The sequence below is a fragment of the Vombatus ursinus genome, unplaced genomic scaffold (assembly GCF_900497805.2).
Source record: "Vombatus ursinus unplaced genomic scaffold, bare-nosed wombat genome assembly UNPS02014959.1, whole genome shotgun sequence".
Taxonomy (NCBI): domain Eukaryota; kingdom Metazoa; phylum Chordata; class Mammalia; order Diprotodontia; family Vombatidae; genus Vombatus; species Vombatus ursinus.
In genome coordinates this window covers 3,182,769-3,208,931 of record NW_020954737.1, presented here as the reverse complement: position 1 = coordinate 3,208,931, position 26,163 = coordinate 3,182,769, and the positions used below count along the sequence as shown (strand labels likewise).

Here is a 26,163-nt window from a genome sequence, read left to right as displayed (position 1 = left end):
TCTTGTATTGCAGTGCTCATGATAAGCATTTGCAAAAATATGACCATCAAAGTAACTGCAGCTTATACAACCACATCTGTTGCACAGGATTAGAAGGTGGAAAAATTCTTTGTGCTTTATAAAGCCCTCTAAATTAAATCAACTTATACCTTAACACTCTGTTACTTCAATGCAAAGGTGAAAATCAGAAGGATAACAAAAATATATTGAAAATATGATTCAGGAATAAAATGAAAGAGGCTAAAGGCTTGGGGCTACGCAGAAGCCTCATGCCTATATATATGAATATTTCCTTGGAGAAAAGAACTGGAAGATTAAATATGTTGGAACACAAAACAATGTAAAAAAATGGACATTTTTACCAGATAATAAAACTCATCATTAACACTGTAGCCGTTACCAAATCACCAATATAGTGGAACCACTGATGTGTTAGAGCTAAGATCAACATTTAAAAAAAAGGACAAAATGAGAAAAAGATATAGCATACAATTAAAACAACTGCAATTAGACCTATTTAGACAAATTGTTTACATCAAAAAATGGCAAATGGATAGAAGAGTACACATCTCAACAGCCACGTCACAATTAGATCAATAATGTCACTGCTGCTGGAAAAAGTGTGTCAATCTGTTTTCCTATGGGTTCACTCACCACTTTTGTGACTCTTCAAAATAAAAAACTCTTTCCCTGGCCCCTGCTCCCTTAAACGTGTTATCTCCTCCTCTGGAAGGTGAGTTTCCCAAGAGTATGGTCTCTCTTAATTTTTTAATATGTATTCCCATGACAGGAAGCACTAAATGCTTTTCATTCATTCATTTCCTAAAGATGTTTGGCCAATGTAACTAAAATGCTACAAGAAGTGGAAGGAAAACTAAGTTTTAAGAAAGTTTGGCATAAAACGAAACTAAGAAAAGTCATCCCAAGGGCACTTAAAGACAAAACAGTAGGACAACAAGAACTGATGAAAAACAGAACCAATATATCAAAATATTTGTATAAAACATGTTGTTGTTGTTGTTTGTCCTTGATGGCCCAGGATGCAGTGGGAGACCTTGGCCTTTTTAAGCTAAGATCTTTAATAGGTCTCAGTTTGATTGCCCATTCAGTGATTAAGGATAGGTAAGAAATGAGGCAGAGAATGGCCTCTTTTATCTAGTCAAAAAAAAAAAAAATCAATCTGGGAAGGAAAGACCCTCAAGGGTTTCTGACCAAAACAGAGCCCCCTCATTGTGAAGATGAGAAAACAGTCTGAGAAGGAAGTAATCTACTCTTGACCACATAGCTAGTAAGGGCTATCTCCAGTTGTCCTTACCTATATCTGGCCACTGGACCCAAATGGCTCCAGAGGAGAAAGTGAGGCTGGTGACTTTGCATAGTCCTCCTTCACTGTAATCCAATTCACTTGCATGTCAGAGTATCACCTCCCTGATGTCATGGTCCTCCTCGAGAACAAAGAACAAACAACCACCTCTACGAGTAATAGTAGGAGCTGCCCTACTGGGGACCCATCTGGAACTGGCCAGTTGGGCAATACAGCTCTTTTTTCCTTCCTGCCTTCTTTCTCTTCTCTTCCCTCAGTCCACATAGGGTATCATACCCTTACCTTCAGGTGCTTTGCCCAAAGAAATGTAAATTTTGATCACTGAAACTTCGCAAGATAAAACACTTATCACTACTGTCAAGGGCAGTAGAGCTAGTTGGACTCTAACATCACAGTCTTGAACGTGCTGAATAAATGACACTAAAGAAATCCAAGACAAGTTGATGAAGATGGGGTGCACAGCTGGACTACAATAAGTGTACACAGAGAAAGCCCATACTGGTGGTGACACGATTTGTGGACATGCAGGGATAAGTTCTTAAGGTACATGAGAGAAGAAATGACATGAAAGGCATAGGGGAAAATATCTCAGACCTTATTCTTACCAAAATAAAAAAATGAGAAGAATAAGGAGGAGGAAGAGAAGAAGAGTGACAAAGAATAATAACTATTAATCTGTAGGTTTACCTTCACAACTCTAAAACATTTTAAAATAAACACAGGGCATCACTGATAAAGGTATGAAATAGGAACAAGAAGGCTTCTGTAACTGATTCCAAGGCAGATCACATCTTTACCATTACACAACTGATTGAAAGGATAAGAGAATATACAAGATCCCCTAGTCCTTATTGTTTATTGAATATTAAAAAAACATTTGAGTCAGTAGAGGAAAATGCAGTCCTAACAACAAAATGTTTCCTACAAATCAAACTCCTGTAAGAATACTTGAAAGGTGGAAGGGAGATAATTTTGTTCACTACCCTCTGATTATTAATATTGAATGAAGCATAAAAGAGGAAAATGTATGCTCCACAAATGTCTGCCTGCCACAAGTTTCTCCATTCATAATCCACTCAGCTATCACTGTGATTTTCCTAAAGCACAAGTCTGACCATGTTGCCCTTCCACCCAATAAACTCCAGTGGCTCCTATCGTCACCTCCAGGATCAAACACAAAATTCTGTTTGCTCTTCAAGCCTTTCACAATCTTCTTGCATCTTTCCAGTCTTTTTATACCTTATACTCCTCCAACATACTCTGTGACGCAGTGACCTTGGTCTCCTTGAAGTTCCCCGAATACGACACTCTATCTCTTGGCTCCAGGCATTTACTCTGGCTGTGCCCCATCCTTCTGATGATCTTCCTCCTTATCTCTGTCTCTTGGATTCCCTGGCTTCCTTCAAGTCTCAGATAAAAATCACATCTTCTACAAGATGTCTTTCCGAATCCCTCTGTAATTCCAATGCCTTCTCTCTTTTATTTCCTATTTATCCCATATGTAGCTAGTGTGTATATAACTGTTTGCACATTGTCTTCCCCACTGAATTGTAAACTCCTTGAAGGCAAGGGACTGTATGTATCAGCAGCACTGAGCACAGTGACTGATAAATGGTGGGCACTTAATAAATGCTTAATGACTGACTGCTTCCCCGTTGACTATAAATATGCCTATGACTCTCCTCTCCTTAAGAAGCCCTCACTTGATCCAACCATCCCCACTAGTTAGAATCCTCTGTCTTTGCTTAATGGCTAAACTCCTAGAAAAAGCTGTCTATAAGTGTTGCCTTCACTTCCTTTCACTTTAGACTCTTCTAAACCCTCTGTCATCTGGCTTCTGATCTCAACTGGAACTGCCCTCTCCAAAGTCAACAATGATTTCTTAATTGTCAAATCTCTTGGCCTTTTCTCAATCCTTATCCTTACTAACCTCTTTGCAGCCTTTGACATCACCTGTCTGAATGTTCTTTTTCAGTTTCCTTCGCTGTATCTTCAACCAGGTCCCACCTGCTAAGCATAAATATCTCCCAAGGCTCTGTCCTGCATTCTCTTCTCTTCTCCTGAGCTATCTTTTGTCTCCACTCTTACTGAGTCCTTAGTCATCAAATGGGCATGGTTTCAGACAAACTGAGACCTGGAAAGACCTGAATTCAGAAAGGCCAAGGTCGCCCGCTGCACCCTGGGCCGTCGGCAGTCGTCTCTACCTTTGTCTTGTCGCTGGACTTTGATGACCCTGGAGGAGAGAGTGAGGCTGAAGACTTTGAGAAGCTCTACCCCACTCATATGCAATTCAAGAGCAAGTCAAGAAATTAATCTCGTAACGTCGTTAGTCCTGAAGGACAAAGAGCAACAATTATTTTGCTTGGTGATCTCGTCAGATCCCAATGGATTCAATTATAACACAGATCTTAATTGCAGATGATTCTCAGATCTATTTATCCAGCCCTGACCCCTCTCTCGATTCCCAATATGAAATCTCGAACTATCTACTGGCATCCCAAACCACAGGTGGCACAGATATATTAAACTCAAAATGTACAAAATTGAACTCATTATTTTTTCTTCTCCAAAACCTTCCCTCTTGGGAGCAGCTAAGTGGCACAGTGGATAGAGCACCGGCCCTGGAGTCAGAAGAACCCGAGGTCAAATCCGGTCTCAGACACATAACACTCACTAGCAATTTCCTCACCAAAAACAACAAACAACAACAACAACAACAACAACAAAAACCCTTCCCTCTTCCCAATCTCTCTATTACTATTAAGGTACCATCACCCTCCCAGTCACCTGCCAGGATCACAACATAGGTGTCATTCATGACTTCTTACTCTCATTCCCCCACAGATGCAATATGCTGCCAAGCTCTACTGATTCCGCCTTCACAACACCTCTCCAATATGCCCCCTTCTCTCTTCTGACACAGCTGCCACTCTGGTGCAGGTCCTCATCACCTCAAACCTAGACTATTTGCCGCAGCCTCCTGGGGGGTCAGCCTGTCACAAGTTGCTCCCTACTCCATCCAGTCCATCTTCCAACTCGTGTATCAAAGTGACCTTCCTAAAGTGAAGGTCTGACCATGCCACTCTCCTATTCAATAAACTCCAGTAACTCCCTATTATTTCCAGAATCCAATATAAAATCCTGTTTGACTTTTAAATCCCTTGACCGCAACCTGCCCTTCTTGTCTTCTCACATTTGATTCTCCTCTGCATTTTGTGTCCCAGCGACACTGGCCTTCTTGTTGTAGCTTCCCCATCTCCATCCCTTTTTGATGGTTGTTCCCCTACACAGAGAATGCCTTCCCTCCTTATCATGTCCTCTCGGCTTCCTGCAAGCTCCAATTCAAATTTTACCATTGGCGATAGGTCTTTCCCAGTCCCCTTTAATGCTAGTTCCTTCCCTCTAAGACTGCCTCCAATTTACCATGTCTATACAGCCTGTATATATGTAGCTGTTTACACGTCTCCCCCATAAGAATGTGAGCTCCTTGTGGCATGGCTATCCTTGTTGGTCATGCGCTTAATAAGTGCTTACTGACTGTCTGCCTAGAGTTTCTATTTCATTGGTGTAGTGAACTCCTGGTGTGGAAACAGCTGCGTATCAGCAACTCTTCCTTGGAGCACCGCCTGGGGACATTAAGAGGTTAAGCAACTTTCCTACTCAAACTCAAATATTCTTGACTCCAAGGTCAAGAATATGACTCAAGGTCATATTGGGGGTCCAATATGCTGCCCCTTCTGGCTTATACACAGTGGTTATTGTTGATGAGGTGATTTTAGCTTTAGGAGTTGGAAAGGTATTCAACAGGATCCCCCACCCACACCCCCAAGTTTGAAAGAGATATCAGTTACTAAGTGAAACTGAAGAAAGCTGCAAAAATGAAGGAATAACCATCCATGCAGCAATAATATGTTTTAACTGCAAACGCTTAGGAAAATTCTAACATCATAACTGAGGTGAAGGACACAAAATGTAATGAGAAAGAAGGAAACTTCAAAATACCTGCATATAATACCATCTCTATACGATCCTTAATATGGATGCTGTTACTTTCTGAGGTAAGCAGATGTGAGGTTTCATTGGGAGCCGGAACAATAAGAGGTCCAACTAGGAATGCACAAGCTCCGCCAAGGTAACTGAGCATGGAGGCAATCGCTGTGGCAGTGGCTCGTTCGTCTGCAGAAAACCACGTAGTGGACAGGAATGGAGCGGCGTTCATTACGGTGGGGCCTGCTAATCCATTGAGCAGCTGTCCTCCATGGATCAGTCTGGAATTGGGGTGAGAGGGAAGGAGGAGAATGAGACACAAGTGACACAGATCTGAGGGAGTCATTCACCGTATCTTCCGACATAGGAAGTGGCACTTTCAGATGGGGAGAAGAATTTCTTAAGAAACGATGGTTTAAACAGAAAAGCAACTCAACACTACGAAAGGAAGAGCTAGTTCACATGAAAAGGATCTCTCTGGCAAAGTCACCTCCCAGTTTACCTAAGCCTAGACCTGTCCTCTCTGTGTGGAAGCCATCTCTTACATTAGGATTCTCCCAGCTAGATAGAGATCAGTGGTCTGAGTCCAGTGAATATGAACTCTTTTGGACGGCACACGTGACAAATGATCATCTGGCTACCACCTCCTGAGGGAAGCCCATTCTGTTTCTGGAAAGCTCTAATTATTATAAAATTTTTTCTTCACACTATTCTTCACACTTGATGGCCTAAGTACGACTCTGAAAATTAATTGATCCTACTCTCACTGATTTTACTTCTGCCTCTGGGGCCCCGCAGAACAAGCCTAATGTCCTATCTCACATGACAGACCTTCAATTAACTGAAGACATCTGCTCTGCGTGCCCATTTTCTCCAAGTTACCTTCTCACCCTGTTTCTTCAAATACTCTTCATATGACATATTTTCAGTGTTCATACATCCTAGGTTATCTCCTTTGGCAATGCTCCAGCTTATCAGCATTTTTCTTGGTATGTGTTACTTAAAGTTGTATACAACACTCTAGATGTGGCCCGACAAGGGAAGAGTACTGGATCTGCTACCAACGTTTTAGTCGTTGGGATAGGATTTGAATTATAAGGGCTCACTGGATATCCAGGGATCTTTTCCCTCTTATTTTTTAAAATAAATTTTTATTGATATCTTTGTTTTTATGTCATCTAAACTTCCCCCTCTGTCTCTTCTTTTCTCAAAGAGCCATCCCATACAACAAAGAATATTTTTTAGAGTAAATACAGAGTAAGAGGAAAAAAAAGCATAACCAATAAATACACTGAAAAAAATTTGGAACTATATGTAATTTTCCACACTGATGGACCCCCCCTCCCATGTCTGCAAAGGAGTGGCTCCCCTTTATTTTTAGATTTTTATGAATCTTTTATTTTTTACATTAATTTCATTCTTCACCATCTCTAGGGCCATATCTTATAGTAAAGAGTAAAATGGAAACAACATTAACAACAACAAAGAACAATTCAGCAGAAGTAACCAACCTTGGTTGGCTGGTGAACAAACTTGGTTATCAAACAAATCTGACAAGTACGACATATTTTATACCTATGCTTCTCTACTGCTACAAAGAAGAGAGGGAAGTGTTTGTTTATATCTCTTCATCAGGGTCAAGCTTGGCTGTTATAATTACACAGTACTTAGCTTCAATTTTTTGCTATTTTTTTCTATTTACATTGTTGTAGATTTTGCACATATTATATATATTTCTTGGTTCTGTTCACTTTACTTTGTATCAGTTCAAATAAACCTTCCTATTCTTTTCTATATTCTTCATATTCATCATTTTGTACAACACAATAACATTCCATTACATTCATATACCACAGCTTGTTCAGTCATTCCCCAGTCAAAGGCAATCTACTATATTTCCAGTTTTTTAAACAAAGCATGAAAGAAAGCATCACGGATCTAGGGCTGATAGGGACCTCTGAGGTCACCTAATCCAACCTTCTCAAGTTATATACGAGGAAACTGAGGCTAGGGGGGTTAAGTGATGTTCCTATAGTCCCAAAAGTGGTGTCAGAGACCCGATTTGAACCCAAATCCTTTGACTCCAAACGCATTACTCTCTCCATGGTATTATGCTGTAATCAATCATTTGGCATCCACATTTTGGCAGTCTGACTACTGAAGGTAAGCAAGAGACTTCAATCAAGACCACATCAAATGCACTGACTATTTTCTATGGATTATAATGTCTGAGTATCCCTGAAAAACATCATGCCCCTCTGTAAAACTCAACTACCAATACCATAGATCATTCAATTATCCAATAAATCTTCCCCTTCTCATTCAAGCTGAACCTACTGAGCTCTTTCAAGAGTCACCCTGTGAACCTTTCACATTCTTCTGATCACATAATAAGATTCACTCCTTTCCAAGAAGATTCTTCTCTATTCCTGTTTCAATAGCAGGCTATTTAAGTATGAAATCAAATGGATTCTCACCTCCAAGAAGATTCACAGGACCTCTATCATGCAGAGGTGTGTTGATAAACGTTTAACACGCTTTTTAAAAAAAATACATATTCACAACACACTTTTAAGTTTAATCTGAATTATTAACATTTTCCCCATCATATTCCCAAGTCTAGACAACCAACTAAACAATAACTCAAGGCCTAATTTATCGTGTTTGCTGATTTCTGAGGTATAAAAGAAAATCTAACAATCAGCTCTTGAAAGTCTGTCTGTGTTGGCTCCAGCAAAATTCAGTACTTGGTGGACTGGGAGAGCAATGCAACAGGTCAGCCCTGATACCCCACATAATGCTTTGTCAAACCAAGGCCTATAAGAAAGGTGAGCCCTCTGCTGCAATCACCAGTACCTGCTAATAAGTTTTTCCTAAATCTCCCCATTCAAATTCTACCCACTGCTGCTAGTTCTGCCCTATGGGGCTATGAAGAACAAGTCTATCATCCCTCTTTCACAGAGCAGTCCTTCAAATAATGGAAGTCAGTTATCATAGCCCCTCTTGAGACTTCTCTTCTCCAACCTACACATCTCTAATTCTCAATCAAGCAATCTTCATGGCATAATCTTAAGACCCAGATTACGAATGTGCAGAAATGAATACATAAATGCTCCAGATGTGGATCCTGTCAGTGGTATTAGCTAGCTCTCCGAGCTTTATGCTACAGGGTGTGTTTTGAAAGCAGTAATGCTTACTATGTGTCTAGTTGGGCCCTGACCCCCACAGTTCCAACTTTGAGGCAGATATTTTGTTTTACTATGTCCACATGGAAATCTCCCTCAGCTCCAACTGCTGATATGGTGCCAACATACTCATTTGGGAAATGTTTGTTATTTACTCATGTCTAATGTCTGCTGTACTATCGTAGAAGGGAACCAATTTGGACAGGCGTGATTGGCCCTTCAGAAAACTGCACGGGCTGTTGCCTAGATCATGCGGCTCTTTTAGATGACTGCCAAGGGACTGTTGTTTTTTTTTTAAATATTTTTCCAGGTACTCAAGTTATGCTGACAAGTCTATAATTTAAGTTCATGTTTGCACCCGCCCGCCCACTCTCTCTCTCTCTTTTCCCTCTCCCTCCACCAAAAGCACACTCACCATATATGTTCTTTTCTACTTGTTAGTGATTTCTCTTTCTGTGGGTCCTGGAAAATAATAACTAGTAGTGCTTTTTTTTTTTTTTTTTTTAATAACACCCGTCAATCCCTTAAGTACAATGTGCAGGATAGATTTGACTACAAGACATTTTACATTTACAGAGATAACTATACTAAGTTAGAAAGGGATTTATTTGCCCTACATTACTACAGAAATAATTTATAAATTTAGTTTATGTTAGATATTCATATTTCCAGAGTTTGGGAGATGAATGACATAGATTGCCTCAGGGAAGTAACTTAAATAAACTTTTTAAAATATAAATGCAAAACAGAAAGTTCTGACAGAATATTAGACCTAAATTTACCTCAAATTATTTTCATATAATTGTTCCTAGTTACAGTATTTCATTCATATTGGTCGGAAGAAAAGGTGGATTAGTGTAATATCACTGTGCTTAGCTTTGGAAATAGAATTTAAAATGCCTTTACATCAATATTCTGCTCACAGTTCTTCCACTTTACTTATAGGTCTTATTATCTATTATATTACTTATGAATGAGTAGATACCACACCATATATATAGTAGATCGTACATTTTTGATCTGCACCTCTTATTTTCCTTTTGGGTTAAAAAATTCTCCAAGACTTTGAAAGACACAGTTTTTTATTCCTCAAACTTAAAATGATGACAACGCATATAGTTATTATCGTAACCAGAATTAGAAGCAAAATAGCCATTGTACCACGAAACCAAGACACTGACAGACATTTCTGCCTCAACACTGACAGACATTTCTGCCTCAAATGCTGAGAATTCAAAGACAACATAACCAATGATACAGCAAGGTAATAATAGCATGGTGGCAATTTCAGTCAAATTTGTACATCATAATACTATGTGTGTGATTGTTCAGATATTATACTGTCACACTCTTCTGAATAGATATTTTCCCCCATTTTATTTTAAAGTATTTGAAATGGAGAATTTGAAATTACCAAAGTTTTTTTTAAACAAGAAAAAGTGATCTCTAAAATCCCTTTTAGTATTCAAAAATGATGATTACATGTTTTTTTTTTAAATTAGGGGTTATTGGTCCAGGTAGGGAGAAAGAGGCTTTGCTACTTTAATTGCTCATGTTTAAGGTTTACAAAGCACTTTCCTCCCAACAACCCTGTGAGATAATTTAAGTATTACTGCCCTTATTTTATAGATGAGGAAACTGAGTCTCTGAGGAGTGAAATGATTTGTCCGCTTTCCACAGCTAATGAATATCTAAAGTGGGTTTGGACCCAAGTCTCTTGACTCCCAAATCCAATGCTCTTTCCACAATAAAATCTTCAGGAAGATAAATCATGCAATTTAATTTTTTACCAATGCCAGCCTCAAACATGGGAGACTGAGTAGGTGAGTTTTATATCCCCCCTTCCTGGCTATCCTTCAGAATTTAGGATTTTAAAACTTGAGTTTGGAGGTGCTGTATTTCACTTTTGACTACAAATCAAGCGTCTAGCAACAAGACACTACATAAAGTTGGTGCTTAAAAAGTTTTACTGAGTGGAACCCAGAGTAAGGTGAAGAGGAGGAAATAAGTAGAACCAAAATCAATTTGTATGTTTTTTAACATCTTGAAGGGAGGGGTACTTCATCTTGTGCATATTTTGCCTGATCTTTTTTCTTTAAGGTTGATGGGTCTGGGAGTATTACTTACTGAGGTTGCTTACTCTTATCCCAACTGCCCTGCCCAATAATACCTCCATTCAGGCATGGGAACACAATGATTTTTTAAAAATTTTAGCAGCTCTCTTAATATTTAATAACATTCTGTTACTATTAAATATTGAGATTATTTAAAATTCAGTATTGACAGAAGATATAAAACTTACTCTTCATTATTGAAGATTAGTTTTGATACTCAAGGTGTGGTACTCAGCATTTCAAAGGGGGAAAAGGTCTATTCTCTCTAGCATTCATTGCATGAATAAAACAAAATTACATTGTCCAGGTAGTCCCTGTTCTCTGCCATAATTTACTTCTGAAAATCAGGTGGTAAAAGGAGATCATTATAAAATAGACTCTGTTCTTTCTTTCTAAAAAAATTTTTTTATATGTCTTTGATTTTTATATTGGTTATTTCCCAATATACTTCCCCATCTTGACTATACCCAAAACTGTATTCCCCCACCTCTTTATGGAAAGGAAATAAGTATTTGTCATTATCTGCTTTCTGTAATCAAAATCACTATTTGCAATTAATATGAATGAAATTAATAAGAAAATATGCTATTTTCGTTTACATTATTAAAATAACTGTGTATACTGTTCTCATGGTTCCAATCATTTTGCATTATATGTCTTTCCATGATTTTCTGAATTCCTATTTGACAAATTATATATTTTTAAAGAAATGACATGATAATGAGGAGGCGGATTACATTCTAAACCAAGCACTTAGCATGAGATAAATTGAATTCCTTTGAGAATAGGGGCTATGTCTTGTTTCATTTTCTTTCATCTTTTGTACTCTGCATATGGTAGACACTTAATAAATGCCTATTGAGTTGAATAGTTACTATTTAAAAATATCATACAAACAAAGTAATTACAGCTGAGGACCTGAGGCCTAGAGCAGTTAAGTGACTTGTTCAACATCATATAGGTAATAAATAGCAGAGCTGGCATTCAAACTCAGGTCTCGTGACTCCAAGCTCAACATTCTTTCTACTGTATTACTGTCTCTCAAAATATTTCAAAGTTTATAAATAGCACACAAAGATACTACATATATGTATATGCATACATGCACACGTACATATATACAATTTGTATACGAATTTGATAATAACATGCAACCTTTAACAAACATTAAATATTTTGCAATAGGCTTTCAAGTTGAAAAGAATCTCAGACATATTCCAACGCCATCATTTTGAAGACAATGAAACTTGGGCCCATAAAGGTCAAGTGATTTGACCTTTATGTATCCTTAAGTGGCTCATGTCTTCTGACTCCAAATCCAGAGCCTGTCTAGTGACATCATGCCACTTTTCATTGTTTCTCCTTGATTTCACAGAATTTAGAAAGTATTTGGAAGGTCCAAGTCACTTTAAAAAATTCTGTCCAGAAAAGTCTGAACTGATACCATCCTTTTTTCTTTTTACAATTATCCCTGAAGTTAAGCAAATACATTCAAAATTTTTATTTTCATTACAAGATGCTACAGAGGTTATTTTAAAAAAGAATCATGTACTTGGACTCCAAAGATCTGGATTCTAGTTCCCACTCTTGTCACTAGGCAGAATTCTCTTGCTCAGGTGACTTGATTTCTCTGGGCGGTTCATACATACAAGGTAACTGATCAATCAACAAAGTGTTTATTGAGTGCTTGCTACTGTATATGCCAGGCATTGCTGGGGACAAAGGGTAAAGATAAAACTGGACAGCTTGACCAAGAAACATACAATCTAGCTGAGTAGAGACAACATGTACACACATATACAATAGAGATACTTAAGATAATTCTGAAAAGAAAGAAGTAGCAGCAGGGGGAGAATGCAGGTGGGAGGAGAATCAGGAGAAGTTGTCTATACAAAGTGGTGCTTGAGTAGAACATGAAAGGAAATCAGAGATTTTAAGAGGTGGAAAAGAGAAGGGAGGCCATTCCAGGTGTGGGGAACAGCAGTGTAAAGTGACCATGATGATAGATGGAGTACTTACTGTGAATAAGGGACAGTAAGAAGACCAGTTTGTCTGGACCATAGGGTGTGAGAAGGGAAGAGACATGTAGAAAGACTGGAGAGGCAGTTTGAGGCCAGGTTGTAAAAGGCTTAGATTAGGTGATCTCCAATGTCCCTCTCAGGTCTAAACCACTATGATTCTGATTTTAGCTGTGAGGGGCCTGGAAAGCAGAAGTCTCTTGAATATGGTTTTCTTGGTCATCTTTTCTCTGTTTCCTCTCCCAAATAAAGAAGCTGTCAAAAGCTGTCTACCTGGAAAGGTAGAAGGACAGTCATACTCTTGCTCCAGTAATGCTGAAGCATACTTATGGGCTGAATGCATGGCTATAAGTGTAAAGGATTTTGGACACTGGTTGGTTAAGCAAACTCCTCCCATTAGCCTCAGTCACTGCCCCCCAAAAGGCTTACAAGGCAAAGGCACTGAGAAATGAAGTAAAAATGTTAATTAGATAGCTTTGACTAATGAGAGCAGTAAAAAGCATAAAAAAAAAAAAATCTGGGACCACTTCTCCTTGCCTAATAGTGGTTTAAAGATGAATGTAACTCTATAACTATAATTAATATTAATAACTTGAAAAATGCAGGTTTCCTCTGTCTTCCTACAAAAACAAGCATGTTTTTTATATGTCAGAAACAATTAAAAACGTGGTTAAAAAAATGCTGACATCTCCTCCCAAAGCCATTCAATTCTTAGTTGTCACATAGTAATTTCATTACAAAAATATTCTTGAAACAGTATCTTTCAATGGTTTAATTATGGATAATGTGAACATAACATTCAGACAGTGAATCATAGCTTAAAAAAGGTAATGACTTTGATATTTAATACCTGTAATATAGTATTTTAATTATGTTGCCCTTCAGGCAGGACTACCCTAACTCATCTGGCAGGAGGAGGAGTAGAATGCTGAAGTTTTATGATTCCTAAAATTTTAAAGGGTAGAAGGAGAACAGGGAGAAAATAATCTGTCAAAAAATTCATAGTATGAAAGCTGAATGTCAAGGTATGAAACTCAATTGCATAAACTTAACAGTCCAGTGCTTCTCAGGCACTATTTTTTTCAAGAAGCAAACAACCAATTCATAAAATCATAGAATTTTAAAGGGGAAAAGGACCTCAGAGATCAAAACAGTCTAACTTTTCATATAGCAAATGAGAAAAGTAGAGTCCAGACAGTTCTAGTAATTCTTGTTCATCGAGTAAATGAATGACGGAAAAAAAAACAAAACAAAACATTTATTAAGCACTTACTCTGTGCCAGGTACTGTGCAAAGTGTTTGGGAGGGAGAGGGAGACAAATGCAAGCAAGCAAGACAGTTGTTGCCCTCAGGAAGCTTGCATTCTAATGGGGGATTCATAAAGGGGAACAATAAAGTAGAGGAAGGTTGTTATTTGTCCTTCATTCATGAAGAGGACCATGACATCAGGGAGGTGATACCATGACATGCAAGTGAATTGGATCGAAGTGAGAGAGGGCTGTGAAAAGTCACCAGTCTCACTTTCTGCCTCACAGCCATCTGGGTCCAGTGGCCAGATATAGATCAGCACAACTGGAGATGGCCCAGGAAGCAGTGGGGAAAGTAGAAGGAAGAGGGAGGCACTGGACAACATGGTTTAGAAACGGCTAGGAAGCCTGGTTCTAGGCAAGCTAATTTGGAAGCTCACCTCTTAGGGCATTCCTGGAGCCCCAAAGGCACAGTCCAGGACCCAACTGTAAGGGGATGAGAGGATGACCCAAGTGTAAGTAGCATAGTTTGGAAATGGCTGGGAAGTGATGTAGAGACCTGGTTCTGGGCAAAGCAAAGCAAAAGCTAACCAATCAGAGCCCAAGGTACTAGAAGCAGAGCCTGTCACAATTTTATATTCATATCACCAGCATCTAGCACCATGCCTGGTATGTACTAGGTGCTTAATATTTGCTAGTTGATTAAATTACTTGCCCAAATTCACACAGCAGTTAATGGCAGAATCAGGATTAGAACCAGATCTGTTGACTTCTAGCTTCTTCCTCCAGTCTGACACCAACACCAATTGTTGCCACAAAGTGGTGGCATCTACCATACTGTCTACTCTGGGGTAGCCCCATTATTCCAAGGCCTTCTAGATTGAAAGTTAGGTTGGTGCTATATATGTTATGGCAATAAATAATCCCTACGGAGAGGCAGTAGAACACAGTGGATAGAGATGATTTTAGTCAAGAAGATGAACTCAAAATCTCCTTTGACACAAACTAGATGCGTGACCTAACCAAGCTGCTTAAGTTCTCTGTGCCCTAGGCAATTCTCCAAGACTATAAATTGCAGAAGAGTTTCCAACCTGCGTCTGTGGAGAGTGCTTCACAACTAGGAGTTACCTACACAGACGAAATCTCAGGTACGGACCTAAAGATGACTATACATATTTGTAATGAATTTTATTTTTTCTTGGCTTCTCAATGGGTTCAGGAGAGGGAAGAGGAAGAGAGAGAATTCAAAACTGAAAATAAAATTGAATTAAAAATTCATTTCTACTATACTGGTGCAGAATTAAAAAGGAGGAAGAGAGTGGACTAAGCTGCATTTGGGAAATTGCTCTGTATTTTCCCTACATGATCCCAAGCAGCAACCTGAAAAAAAAAAGCTGATTTTTTTACATGAATATTCTTCTGGTTATGCTACATGGTTTGGAATCATGAACTGAATGGATTTTTAAAAAGCATTTATTAGGTGCTTACTATACGTAAAGAAAGCACCGCGCAAAGTACGAGGGATAAACAAAAATAAAAGAGTCATTGATCTCAAGTAGTTCAAATTCTAATATGGGGAGACAAATCACTGTGGAACCCATGAAAGAAGTAAACATCGTGAGTGACCCAAAGGAAAATGGAGAGATGCATGATAATTATTAGTAGTTTTACCAAGATTTTACCATACAAGGAATGGTATCCTATACAGTAAATGTATGATTAGAAAAAGAGGTAGGTTAGCATATACCAGCAACAAAAGACATACTGTTAATCTCTTTAGTTTTAGAAAGCCATAGAGGATTTGGGAACTAACTCCAGTACAATGAGTAGCTGTCTTACAAGAGAAATAAGATTGGGTTACAATTTAAAACACTAGAGGACATGAATAGACAAGACTGTGGATCCACTGAAATACTGAAATACTCTGTTATCTATTTTATTTTACTTAGTATTTATGATAGCATGAAAAAGAAGACTTTTAGGAAATGAAGACATTGTTAGATATTTTAATCAATATTCTATATACTGACATCCTCATCCCAAATGCAGAGGTTATTTTTTGTTTTCTTCTGAGGTGAAACAATTTAGTCAAAGTTCATTAAAAAAAACAACATTTATATAGCATTTTGAGATTTGTGAAACTCTTTACATTTAATTTGAGCTACAGATATCATTACCTGGTTTTACAAATGAGAAAATTGAGTCTCACAGAGTTTAAGTGACTTGCCTACAGTTCACACAACCTGTTAAGTATTTGAGACAGGATTTGAATCCTGGCCCTTCCTGATACTAAACAGCACTGTTACCACTGCAATATGCTGTTTATAAATGCTTATCTCTGAGGACTAAGGTGTGCTGGTAGCCCTTTGACCTACCCTCTTTACCTTCACCAACTTTATATCAAAAGAGAATAAACATTTGTTAAGCACCTAGTATGTGACCAACACTGGGCTTTACAAACATTAGCTCATTTGATCCTCACAACACCCTGAGAAGTAGGTGTTATTTACAGTTGAGGAAATTGAGGCAGACAGAAGGTTAAGTGACTTGCCCAGGGTCACAAAGCTAGTGTGTGTTCCTAATTCCAGGTCTAGTCCTATTCACTGCACTACCTAGTGGCCTGTAGAATTTGACTTGATGCTAGAATTTTGATTCTAAAAAGAACCAAAATTAAACTATATGATGGGTTGTCTTCTTTTGAGAAAAACTGTGACATTTTTACTTTCTTTAGTCCAAAATAAGAAGGGGTTGTTTAAGTAGTTAAGGAGCAGAAAGATTATGAAGGAAATAGAGACACTGTATTAAAGCAGTGCTTTGCTGGCTCAAACAACAATACAAAGCTACGTAATTTCTGGTCTTAACAATTTCCTGGCAGTAGCCCTCTTCCGACCATCTCAGAAGCTGTGGTCCAGCTGCTAAGACTTCTCTTCAGGTGATCCAAACCCTTATGTAGTAGCCTGAGCTTGCTTCTAATTCCTCCTTTTAAGAACTGCCAGGTAGTCTCTTGGCCAAGTAAGTGGACCTTCCTGGATCTACTTTATTCTATCAATAATTCTGCCTCACACAAGAATCATGAATATAGTGGATTTCTAAGCCCAAAGACATGAAATACCATTTCAAGTGGGACACTGTCATTTTGTCTTGTGGTGCAAATGATCATAAGCAAAAAGATCACCAAAAATGCAAGTTATATCCAAACATTAGTAGAGGATGAAGAGGTAGAGAAATTCTAGGAAAAACTTGATAAAATACTCAAGTAAGTAAGCCTATATACTCAGTGGATTCAATATGAAAGAGGCACAGGGAAGATGGCAATACACATATTGAACAATATAGTTCAGGTTTAAGAAATGAAAAGAGGCCAAAGGCTTGTAGACTATTAGAAGTCTCATGCTATCAAATGTTGATTGCTTTCTTCAAGAAAAGTCAGAAGATAGTGTTTATGATGAGCACCAAATACTCTTACACACAAAAAGAAGCTGATGATACTTTAAAAGAGATTAAGTGAAACACTGGCTAACGATGTAAGAGTCTTTTAAGAAAGTATCTGTTTGTGTGGGGCCAGACCACAAATACAGCAAAGGTCAAAATCAACATCAAAATAAAAGAAAGGATGAAGATGAGAAGACACTGTATATCATTAAAATAGCTTCGATGTGACCTATTCAAATAAATCAAAGCTAAAAGAGTGGAAAATGGAAAAAACAAAGGATATTTATTTTAAATATCAATATTTCCTGCAAATGTTTCAGGGATGTAAAGTACTAACCAAAACAAGGCCCACTGTAGACAGCAAAATATTTGATTTCCATGCTAAGCTGAGAAACATTAATGTAATATAACAGTGGGAATAGGAGATAACTAAAAATTTCACCTCAAAAAATAGCAAAGAATAGTGTTGGCAAGAGCAAGGATGAAGAAAGTTTCACATGGGATCAAAATGCCATTTCATCCCAAATGCATCTATTGATTAAAAAAAAAAGTAGGATAACAAGTGGAACAAGGACAGTTTTATCCATTTTTCTGTAATGATCAATTTCAATCATTAATGTTAGTAGAACCACCACATTTAAACCTCAAACCCCAGTGTCCTATAGAGGGAAGCAGAAATGCCACTTAAGACAAAGTTAGGAAGACAAAGTTAGTTGTACCCAAGTACAAACACTGGAAATATATGCTGGCAGTTACAAAAGATTGAAAGTGTTGAAGAGACTGTTTGATAAGTTAATTGAGGCAAAGGAAAATACACCCAAAATGGGAAAAACCATGGATGACTGAGAAGATAACAATAACTACCAATTCGTATGCCTTTCTTATTTTTATAAAGTCTTTATGAGAAAGATATATACACAGAGAGTATCCTTAATGAAACATGAAAGATAAAGAGGCAAACAATTTTTATAGCAGACCACATCTTTATAGCCACACAACTGCAGAGAATACAAGGTATAGAGAATACAAGATTCCATATGATTTATTGTTTATTGATTACAAAAAGCACTTAAACTCAGTATGAAGTCTTAAAGCCTCTCCCCCAACAAGGAATATCATGCATACTTTAAAAACATACAGAATTCCTTGATAAACAAACCACAGAGAACTATTCAATGACACTTTATTATACCAACTGAGGCATAAAATAGGAAGACATATGTACAATGAAGGCATTCATCATCATCATAGAGAATTTTCCTTTAAAGTCCAATGGAAGAGGGAATCCCTATAGATAGTGAGGTCCTTCAGGTGCTCCTACTTGCTCATGAAATTATAGTGACTGCATCAAATCTAGACAATAAGCAGAACTCCTATGTGAGGTTTATGATTACTGAAGTAACTGGTCTATCAATTCACACTGGAAAAACTAAATGAAAAAATATGTCCAGGCTAGGATATATAGCTAGATGGCCAGTCTATTGAAGCAGTACATCAGTACATATATCTGGACAGATATTGCAGTTGAACAGACCTGAATTAGTGGAAGAAATCATTCTGAGTTGCATTTGGGACACTGTGTCATGCTTTTAACGATCCCAAGCTGTGCCTCGACACAAAAACTCATCTTTTAAATTCCAATATACTCTTGAAGCATTTTGTTTCAATTCTTTTGTTGTAGTTTATATATATATACATATATATATATATTTGGCTTTATTTACATCATTTGGTATGATCTCATATAAGTCTTTCCACACTTCTCTGTATTCACCATATTTGTCATTTCTTACAGCGTCGTAATATTCCACCACATTCAAGTACAATTTGTTTAGCTATTCCTCAATCAAGAGGCACCAGATGGCATCTTTGAAATAACAAGTAAGCTCTGCCTAGTCAAATAGGTTTGTTTGAAAAAATATTCCTTTTCAGTAAATAAATAAATGAAAGGGCATTTATTAGGTGCTTATTATTTGCCAGGGCACTGTCTAAGGATACAAATAACAAAAAGAGACAGTGTCTGACCTCAAGGAATTGAGTTTGAGTATATGTAGAGCATGTTCTTATCAATCAGTGACAATGAAGTGCTTATCATTTACAGTGGCAAAACCACTATTGTAGATTTATGATAACTGTAAGACATTATAAAGATAAGAGTAGCTTTCTATCTCAGAAAGAACCACAGGCAAGCTCAAGAAAAGTAAAAAGAAAAAAACCACTTATGTATTCCCCAAATTTAGAGAGCAAATTATGATTTTTCTCCACATTTATATTTATGCTCAAAGCATTTGATGAATGCATCTTCCCAATTTTCCTCCTTACCTCCTATCTCATCAGAACTTAGAAATACTCATTTAGAATTTAGCCCCCTTTTTCCTAAGAAGACCATATAAATGAAGTTATGAAATTCAAGGTAAGCTTCTATCCCCTTAAGAATATATGACAAGAGGATATGAACAGATTTAAAAAAAAAGAATGAGAGAAAAGAAAGAAACCAAAACAGTCAATAATGATATGGGCGAGGAAATGTTCTAACCACTAATAAGAGAAATATAAATTTTAAAAGCCTTAAAGTTTTACTTCATACCCTGCAAACTGGAAAATATGATAAAAGACAGAAATAATCAATGTTGTAGGGTCATAGGAAGACACTCACACTAATACATTATTGGTGAAGCTGTTAATTAGTTGAACCATTACAGAAAACAATTTTAGATTGTGCAAGAAAAGTCATTAAACTATACATGTCCTTTGACCCAGTGATCTCACAATCAGGCTTATACATCCTAAGGAAGTTGAAGGCAGAAGCAAAGGTTCTATATGTACCAAAATATTCATAGAAACTTCTTATGGTACAACAAATTGGAAACAGTTGAGGCCTTGCACATGAAGATACTGGAATATTATTGTGCCAAAAGAAATGATAAAGATAAGAAATTCAAAGAAGCATGAAAAATATGTATATGTGTACAAACTGACGAAGAAAGAAGCAGAAGCAAAAGAACACAATGACTATGATAATGTAAGGGGGGGAAATTCAAAAAGGCTAGATGAGTTCAGATAAAATATAATTATCAGTCTTGGTTCTGGAAGACACATGCTTTCCTCTTCATCACAGAAGACTACAGGTACAGAATAACGAATATTCTGTTTGACAAGGTCATTTTTTTGCTTAACTGTTTTTCTTTGTTTGAAGCGGGGAAGGGTAGATAAGGGAATAAGTATTCATATAGCACTTACTATGTGCCAGGTACTGTGCTAAGCACTTTAACAACATCTCATTTGATCCTCACAGCAACCCTGCAAGGTAGGTGCAGCTGTTATCCCCATTTTACAGTTGAGGAAGCTGAGACAGACAAAGTTGTTAAGTGTCGTGCCCAGGGTCACATACCTAGTAAATGTCTGAGACTTTTAACGGGTGAGTTCTGTTGGGGTAGGAGGTATAACAGATGACTGAGGTATAAAAAAAGAAAAGACAGCAATTAAATTTTTAAAAAATTTCTCTAGGAAAATATAAGACATTGTGTGATGATTGAGGATAATGTTTTAAAAGTAATTCTTCATAGTTTAAAGGATTTATATTCTAGGATTAGCCTAAAGTACTTTGGGGAATCTGAGCTTTATGTATTTAACTAGAAAGGGTTTAGCTCTTGAATGTACAAATTTCTCAATTTTGGCACAAAAAAAGACAGCATTTCTATACTATGGAAAATAATAGGATCTGCATGTCATCCTTACTCTAAGCTCTCTTCTCTTGTTGTAATTACAGGGAGGTGAGGAGAGACATTAATTCATTCTTTTTAAAGGGAAATCTGTAAATTAAAATGAACTTGGAAATAATTTAGACTCTTTTACCCTGAAGTGGGCTTTAAGCATATTAACAGTTATGAGAGCTAGAGCCAATATGGTGAAATAGGAGGAAGCAGTACAACCAGTGCCCCCAGCAACCCCAGACCAGAGGACCAAGGCCCCAAACAGGGCGGGCTTGGCCAGCAGCCTGGGGCTGCCCAGATTGACTGGGACTAAGCCCAAGGCCCACAACAAGGCTAGTCCAGAAGCACAGTTGCTTTAAAACCGCTGAGTTCTTCAACTAGATCACAGGCACTAAGACCGACTGCCGTTTACTGGAGAACCACCTATGGGCAAATCTGTAGCTGGCTGCCTAGACACAAAATGGGATCTGGAGCCTGAAAGTCCAGGACAGTGATCAGACAGTGCCGTCGATGTGACTGCATATGAGGCCTGTGCAAAGATTTCAGCCGCATGGTTTAGGCCACCCCTAAGATCCCTGCAAAACATAGTACTCATAGCAGCAGCACCCTAGACAAGACAGACCAGGACCATACAGGGGCCCAAGAATCATCTGCAGAGCCTAGCCCTAATACAGGGTCCCAATATAGGAAGTAAAGTTGGAAGAACGAGTAAAATAAAAGAGACAAAGAGCAATGATGATTCCGGGAAGGCCTAAAACACAAGCCTTCAAGAAAATAACTTCAAAACACCTATAAACAAAGCCTCAAAAACAAACAAACAGCCTGGCCACAAGATCAAATACAATTCTTAGAAGAAATGAAACAAAAGTTTAATAAATATTATAAATGAAATGAATAAGACAGAGAAAAGAAATGGAAAAGAAATGAGAACTCCAGAGCAAAGCCCTGGAAAGAGAATTAAGAGGTACCAAAAACATTTCCCTAGTGGCAGGCTCCTTAAAAATTACAGTGGTTCAATGATCAAAGACAAGTCAAAAGACTCACAAAGGAAAATGTTATCCACATCCAGATAAAGAACTGATAGACTCAGAATGCAGATCAAAGCATATTTTTTCACTTTATTTTTTCTCATGGTTTTATTTTTGATCTATTTCTTCTTCCACAACTGTGACGAATATCAAAATATGTTTTACATAATAGCACATGTATAAACTATAACAAAGTGCCCACATTTTCAGAAGAGGGGAGGGGAGGGGAGGGAGGGAGAAAAATTTGGAACTCAATCTTGTAAAAATGTTAAAAAAATTTTTCTTAATACGTAATTAGGGAAAAAATAAAATACTATTTAAAAAATTAGAGTGTCCCAAACAGAAGTTATGACTCCAGGGGACCTCAACAGTTACTAGAAGTAGGCTGCTGGATTTTGGGGAAAAAATATAGTCTTATCAACCGTTAGCCTAGAAGAGCATCTGTCACAACTGATGGATGTACCATGCATTTTCCCAGGAGGCTGTTTTTCAGCCACTTATTCTTTTATTTTTTTCTTTAATTTTTTAGAAACTGGGACACATTAATATGACTTCAATTTCCATTTCTCCTCAGGTACACTGGGGCAATCAATGAATCATTTATTAAACACCTACGTTCCAGGCACTGTGGATATAAATAGAGAAACAAATAATCAGGGCACTCTAGTGACACTTTGGTTCTAAAAGGACAAATGAAGAGCTTCAGTTCTTTAAGTACAGAACCAACGCTTACCAATTAGAGATAACACATATCACAGAAAACTCCATGGTGATTCACCACTAATTTTAATGAGGGCCATCAATCAACTATCAGGAGTAAAAAAATTAAATATAAATAATACCAACAGTAAGTCAATTTGGCTGTGGGCTGGACTGATTCAATAACAAAGGAAATGATTCTGTGATCATTAATCCACTAAACTGAGCTACTGGTTCACTGATCACACAGCTAGTCCTCTTTATATCAGGTTAATATAATTTAGAGTCAGGAGTTCCTACAAATGTCCCTTCAGAATTCTATAGGAAGCAGGCACAGCCCTCATTTTGTGTTGTTCCCTCTTGTAAAGCCAGACCACACAATGGCATGGCGCCAGCTGTGGCTCAGAAGTGTGCTGCAGACCCCCCTGCTAAGCTCACCTTCAGGGCATCATGGCATCATCTACGGGTACATCTGACAACATTCGGCACCCGGCAGAGCAGGATGATTCTCATCCTTCAACAGCTTGAGATTCTTTATGTTACTTATGGCCTTGATGTATAAGAAGAGAAGTGGCCTGTCCATTTAATTATTTCTATCTCCTTTCATTTGCTTATGGTATTCATATGGAGAGGTCACAATAAAGTGATTAAATTCTCTGTGATTTTTTAGGTATCTATCTGAAAGAATGAAATCTGGGACAACTGAATAGATCCAGAAGAGAATGCTTGTCCATCTCAATAGTTTGAGGAAGGGGATCTTTATATTTATGTAGTTGAAAGTACACTGGGCTTGGGAGTCAAAGGACCTGCATTTGAGTCCCAGCTTGGTCATACTAGCTGTGTTATCTTGTGCGGTTTCCTCATTTGTAATATGGAGATAAAAATAGCATCTACCTCATAGGGGGATCAAATGAGGTAACTCGCAGAAGATAGAGCCTTGGACTTAGAGTCAGGAAGATCGTACTTTAAATATGGCCTCAGACACTTACTAACTTTGTGAGCCTGAGCAAGCCACTTAATCTAGGCCTCAATTTTCCTCATCGATAAAATGGGGATTAATAATAGCACCTATCTCACAGAGTTGTTGTGAGGTTCAAATGAGATAATATTTATAAAGTGCTTAGCACAGTGGCTGGTACATAACAGATGCTCAATAAATGCTTGTTAAATTTTTTTAATAAAAAATTCAAGTGCTTTGCAAACCTTAAAGTACTATATAAACACTAGCTATTATTATCAAGGAAAGAGCGAAAACCTCAGAAAGCTCCAAGTAGAGTTTGCCAAAGAGCCAAGAGAGTGGATTGATGCTTCAGTGGTATATACGCTTTTATACCTGGTCCTTCAACTGACAAGTCTAGAAATAGGTAAGTTTATCTCGTCTAAATTTCTCAGGGCAATCTGGATAGCCTTATATTATAAAGTGACTGCAGGGTCCCTATCATATGTTTCTGTTTCCCTAAGATTTGGATCCTTTGAAATCTCTTAAAGATCTATTATTGAATGCTCTAGTTCTAGTTCTCCCTCCAAGCAAGGTTCACGACATAACTATATATGAAAGAATCCTAAGTGAAAATTACTGTAGAAAAGGAGTTCTTGACCTCTTTCACATGTGCCAAGGATATTCTTGAAAGACATACGAATCCTATGCACTCCTTGTTGTTGAGTTGTTTCAGTCGTGTGTGTGACTCTTTGTGACTCCATTTGGGGTTTTCTTGGCAAAGACACTGGAGTGGTTTGCCATTTCCTTCTCTAGTTTACTTTATGGATGAGGAAACTGAGGCAAACAGCATTAAGTTAAATAATTGCCCACTGCGCCACCTAGCTGCCCTTTATGTTCCATGAATTCCAATAAAGATCCCAATATTTATATATCAATAGCTGCCCCATGGACTCCTTAGAATGTTTTTAAATGCATAAAATCAAGCGTGTGCTATCACAAAGGAAGCCAATTACACTGAAATACAGCTATCAAAATATTTTTTAAAAACAAGTTCAAGGACCCTAGGTTAAGAATTCTTGCTCTAAAAAGAAATATTTCCAATGGTTTACCTCAACAGATCTGTTAGCACACTTAAAATCTACAATGAACAAAAATCACTGCTCCAGTTACAACCCATTAGATGAATGTGTATATGCTTGTTTGAGAGAAGGTTGAAGTGTGAATTGTAAGGAAGCTCTAATAATCATAAAATGAGTTCTTTATTTAAAAGTGCTTTTTTTTACAGTACCTTTTACATCTGAGTTGAATATATTCTATTCCTTCTTTCCTCTTATCAGTGACTTATTCTCTCTCATCCTTTTAACTGACTTATCTGTTCCTAGCAATGCTGTCTCTAATTTCTCTTAATCTCCTTCCTAGACAGCATGCCATAGTTAACTCAGTGCCACAGATAATACAAAAGAGCAGAAAATATGTATATTCATTTGTACTCTTAAAGAATAAATTTCTGTACTTATATCTGAATAGGGACAGTCTGAGAATTAGCAATATATCAGACAAAATAATGTCACCATACCTAATTTACACTGCTTTGGAAAGATATCTCTAGTTTTTCACTAAAATCCAAACCGGTTTTAGTTCTTCTTTTTAAGATACCAAAATTTAAACTCAGAATTTCCCAAAATGGGCACGTTTTTAAAACAACAAACTGAATGGTTTGCTATTTTCAAACACTAAAATAATAAACCCTGTTAAAAGTAGAGAAGAAATTAAGTGCTACTATATACAACAGGGCCCTCTACTGATAGACGCTCTCATAAAGAAAAAATGTACATATATTGAAAGCTGACTAGTAACAAAGGTAAAAAAATTTAAATTTTAAAAGTTAAACTACAGAATTTACCTTTTTTTAATCACTAAGTCTGATGATACAGGTATGCACCTTAGACCTGTTCCCAAAACCATAAGAAAGGATGTCAGCAACACAGTTACTCGGAGACCTAAAACACAAAATAATCTGAATTATTTTTCACTTTTTAATCACATTAATAACACATCTGTTTATATGATATACTACAAACACATCTTAAAGATATTTAGTTCAAAAAAATTTTAGTGATTCTCCACTCCCTGCAAATAAATGTCTGATTTTAAAACTCTATGTTGAAAAGGACATTAGTCTACTACGGTAATACCCTGGAATTATTGTATAACTGGAATAGCAAAAACTGGATGATCTCTAAGTTCTCATTAAAGTAAGAAGCAAGAAAAGAAGTAGGTACTGCATAGAATCAATAATCTATTCTTTCTCCTCTTTCCTAGTCCTATTGAGTTTATCAGTGATTCTAAGGAAGAGAATACGAAAGCCCTATCTGACCCTTGCAATACTACCTGCTAATTCATACTGTAAATCCCCAATCTTCTGAGTTTCTCAGCTGGATAGTTTCCTCTGTCTTCATTGAAGAGTTTTGTTCTA

General features: G+C 37.4%; 1 protein-coding gene across 1 annotated transcript in view; it reads right to left on the bottom strand.

Moving 5' to 3' along the window:
- SLC49A4 (solute carrier family 49 member 4) overlaps nt 1-26,163 on the bottom strand; it is a 121,704-nt gene that overhangs the window by 69,265 nt on the left and 26,276 nt on the right. The window contains exons 2-3 of the mRNA XM_027845220.1: nt 25,591-25,687; nt 5,327-5,592 (exon numbers count right to left, since the gene is read on the bottom strand). Coding sequence (XP_027701021.1) covers nt 5,327-5,592; nt 25,591-25,687 — 363 coding nt within the window. The remainder of the gene's footprint in view (nt 1-5,326; nt 5,593-25,590; nt 25,688-26,163) is intronic.